Genomic DNA, 3,971 nt, shown 5'->3' with positions numbered 1-3,971 from the left:
AGACAGAGATTAATAACAGATATGATTCAGCAGAGAGGTCTATTAACACATAGTGAGTGAAGAAGAAACACCCAATGCATCATGGGAATCCCCGGCAGCCTACGTCTATTGCAGCATAACTAAGGGAGGATCCAGGGTCACCTGGTCCAGCCCTAACTATATGCCTTGTGTTTGTAGATTAGGGATCATTAAAAGATTTATGAGACCAAAATAATCCATCAGTCCGACATGAACAATAGGAGAAGGATGTGAAGGACGGTCAGTGAGACAAAGATCGGGGACCAGGTTCACTCGACTTTCTATTTCCCTGCTCGTGTCCGACCTCCTGCAGTGACTCTGTGTGCCAGCAGAGGGCCCTGCCCCACAGGTGGTTAGTGTGGTGGAGATGGGTGCATGTGGCGCACGCTGTGACTCAGACGGTGCAGCAGTAATCGGTCGGCAGTAAGCAGGTCACTTCCTGCTGATACTGCTCCACCAGGAAGTGGACACAAGGACGCAGATTCTGTGCTGTGTGTGCACTGACAACTATATAATGGTTCATTTTGAACACACCCCTGGTTAAAAAAAAAAGTGCACTTTGCGGTTCAAATGTAAAGGATGGTGTGGGGGCGTCCCTGCAGGTGTTCACCGACGTGTTTGCAGAGCTGCTGGAGGATTACCTGAGTGCTTCAGACATGCAGTCACTCCACCACACCTGCTCGGTGCTCGGTGTCAGGTGTGTGTAGGTGTGGTGAGACCCATGTCCCTGGTGTGAGGGGAAACTTTAACATTACAATAAAAAAGGAGACATGTTTGAGGCGAGGATGAAGAAGATTAACAGAAGGACGGCTTTGATCCTCACTGCTTCCACAGGAGTGTGAGGTGCGGCCAGGTGCATTTACTGACTCATCAGTGTGAGTGTCTCGATGAAAGCTGACATCTTTCCAGTTTGCAGGTATGGAGCGTTCGGCCGTGTTAAACCAATGAGGCAGTCTTTCAAAGAGTGGACGTCCTGGAAAATTCACCCCAAGGTCAGAACCCTGAGCTCCATCTCACTCTCTACTGTTGTGACCTTTGACCCTGTACAGTCAGAAACAGGTGGAACCAGTACGGCCGGTTTGTAAAGCACCAGGACAAAGAGCCTCCTGTGCTCTGTCAGACGAGACCGAGGACCAGATATTCTTCATGCACAGCAGCACGTTTGGAGGAAATGTGCAGTTTCTCCTGTCTGTTGTTTATTCCTGCACACCTGGCACGGAGCACCCATGATTACTTTGTACAATAACAATAAAGGGCTGCTCTATTCTGACCAAACACCTGACAGCAGCTGTGAGCACGGTGGAGGAGGGACGATGAACTCCAAACTGTCCCAGAGTCAGTGTGAGGACGTCTGTCCCACAGATAAAGCTGGGACCAAACTGGGTCATCAGCAAGACAAAGATCCAACAGAACGGCTGAAAAGGGAAAGAACGGAGCTGCTGCAGAGCTCAGAGAGCTGTGCATGAACGAATGCTGCAAACCTCAACGACCAAAGCTCGTCCAGACGCAGACCGATCACTGCTGCTGAGTCACAGAGGGACCAGCTCGTCAAACCGAGTGTTTCTTTCACATGTGAAGCACATCCGTCGTCCTCTGTGGGTCGTACCCTCCACAGCAGGGTCAACACCCGTTTACTTCAATCTCACTTAAACTTAAATCACTAAGTACAACAAAAAAGTAATCTGAGTATTCCAACGGCCCGCTGTAATCAGTATCATGTTCGACTCTCTGGTCCACCAAGTGGAAAAAAACAAACAGCCATGACACGAGGTGGGCGGGAACTTCCAGGAATCAGGGTTGGGAAGCTCACCTGATCCTGGGAAAGAGCGAAGGAATGTTATTACCGCCACATGGAAAGTTTCTGCATGTGCAGTAACCATGTGACACGCTGCAGTTTCTTCTTATTTGTTTCTGCTTTTATCCTTTTGTAACATCTCTAACGTCCCCTTTGTGCTGCTGTAACAGGTGAATATTGTCCAAAACAATCGTGTTCTGTGTAGTGAGGGTGTGGTCTGATTGGCTCTTCAGGTTTCCTGGTAACATAAAAACAGACCAATCAAACCTGCAAAGAACATCATCAATAACTATGTGCTAAATCCGTCTGTCAGCAAACAACAGCAGGGTTCAAAATAAAAACACACCCAGCTGTGTGTGTGTGTGTGCGCGCGCGTGTGGGTGTGTGTGCGGTGTGGGTGTGGTCTGCATACAGGAGCAGGGCGAGGCTCAGGACTTAAAGCGCGTCTCCTGTTTCAGAGTCTGTGTGATCAGCAGCGCTCAGGTGAACTCAGGTAGGTCTCCTTCCCGTCCTCGTGCTCTCTGCCTGCAGGTTGGACTCGTTCCGGCGTCTCTTCCTCTGATGCTTGAATCAAAGCACGCAGACAAACAGGAAGCTGCCGAGACCCCCGATTCGGTTCGTTGTTCAGAAGAAGAGGAAGTTGCTGAACTGTGAGGTTTCGTGTCTGTTACTCAGGGAGCTTTGACTGTGAGTGCTTTCATTCAAACTTTATTTACACCGAGCAGCGCAGAGGAACAGACGTCTCTTTGACTCGAGCTCAGGAGCAGCAGAGAGGTCTGCTGACAGCCATGTGAGCCTGGGCGGCGTCTGCTCCTGCTGCAGGCGCCATGTTTGTTTGTTTAGCATGAGAACGTTGCTCCACCCCCCAGCAGCAGGAAACCACAGGAACATCTGGAAAACATTCAGAGGGCACTTCTGCACAGTCTGATTTTGCAGTTTCACACCTCGCTGACAGAGTCCTGCAGGGATCTGCGTCTCCTGCTGGAATCGAACCAGCAACCTTTTGATACCAAGTGACAGCATAGACTAATGCATCGATAACAACACACAGAAAGCATTTAACTTCCAGATGACTTCAGAGAACGTAAACTGGGTGATGTGGTTCTGTTCCCAGTTTGAGACCAGGAGGAGACAAGATCATGTGACATGCTGCTCTGCTAGCTGTGGTGCCCCCTTGTGACTAACGCAGCAGCTGCTTTTCACTGATTTCTGATCATGTCGTATTTCTGCATTCAGAAATTCAGCATTCAGAAGCCACTCTGAGGTCAGCTGGCTATGTTTAAACAAGTTTAAATGTGAAGGTTTGTTAGTTTGTCTGTTTCTGGGATCCATGTAAACGACACGAACACGGTTCAAAGGTCGAGTTCAGGGACTCCAAACGAGCTGCAGCTGAGCCTTAAAGGGCCGAATCCCCAAAAACCAAAACCTGAGTGTAGCGCCTGCTGTGAGCGCGAGCAGAGAGGAGAGAGGAGAGGATGGTGATGAGGGCGGCGTTTTTTTGCAGTTTGTGTATCACTTTCAGCTTTTTGTCATGTTGTTTGCGCTCCGTGTCACGACTCGCACCACCACACCCTCAGACCTCATTTTCTTCTTCTTCTGGTTTTAATGCTTCTTCCTGTCTGTGTGTTTCAGGTTGCAGAAGAGCAGAATGGACGTGAGTCACTTTCTTCTCTTTCATCTTCTCTCACAAACTTTCACCTGGATGTTTCCTGATGTGCAGCTTTCAGGTTTTATCGATGCTTCGGTTACATTAGGTGGAACGTGCAGCACGGTCCTGTTAATGTGGTCACGAGGCAGCAGCTGATTATCTAAAGGAAAAACTCAAACTTGTGTGTGTGTGTCCGTGCGTGTTCCTGTCTAGCTATCTTTGTGAGGACCGATACATGCATACTACTATACTTGTGAGAACCAACAGGCACTTGTGACACACACAACCCGGTCCTCACAAGTTTGAAGTGTTTGTGAGGCTCAAAATGTGGTTTTGGTGTCAGGGTTACAATTAGGTTAGGGTACGGGTCAGGGTCAGGCATTCATCTTTAATGGTTAGGGTGGGGGCTCGGGAAAGCATTATGTCAATGAAGGTCCTCACTAAGATAGCTGAACGGGGTTGTGTGTGTGTGTGTGTGTGTGTGTGTGTGTGTGTGTGTGTGTGTGTGTG

At 49.0% G+C, this 3,971-nt stretch overlaps 1 protein-coding gene across 1 annotated transcript in view; it reads left to right on the top strand.

Moving 5' to 3' along the window:
- Window positions 1-2,192: 2,192 nt before the first annotated feature.
- The window catches only part of lgals3b (lectin, galactoside binding soluble 3b), a 4,857-nt gene continuing 3,078 nt past the window's right edge, over window positions 2,193-3,971 (top strand). Inside the window, exons 1-2 of the mRNA XM_005947492.3 lie at window positions 2,193-2,306; window positions 3,446-3,467. Of these exons, the coding sequence (XP_005947554.1) occupies window positions 3,462-3,467 (6 nt within the window). The 5' untranslated portion in view covers window positions 2,193-2,306; window positions 3,446-3,461. The remainder of the gene's footprint in view (window positions 2,307-3,445; window positions 3,468-3,971) is intronic.

Source organism: Haplochromis burtoni, unplaced genomic scaffold (assembly GCF_018398535.1).
Source record: "Haplochromis burtoni strain Fernald_Lab_line unplaced genomic scaffold, NCSU_Asbu1 Contig_442, whole genome shotgun sequence".
NCBI lineage: Eukaryota > Metazoa > Chordata > Actinopteri > Cichliformes > Cichlidae > Haplochromis > Haplochromis burtoni.
The sequence above is the reverse complement of the archived record's forward strand: the minus strand, read 5'-3'. Positions and strand labels throughout refer to the sequence as shown.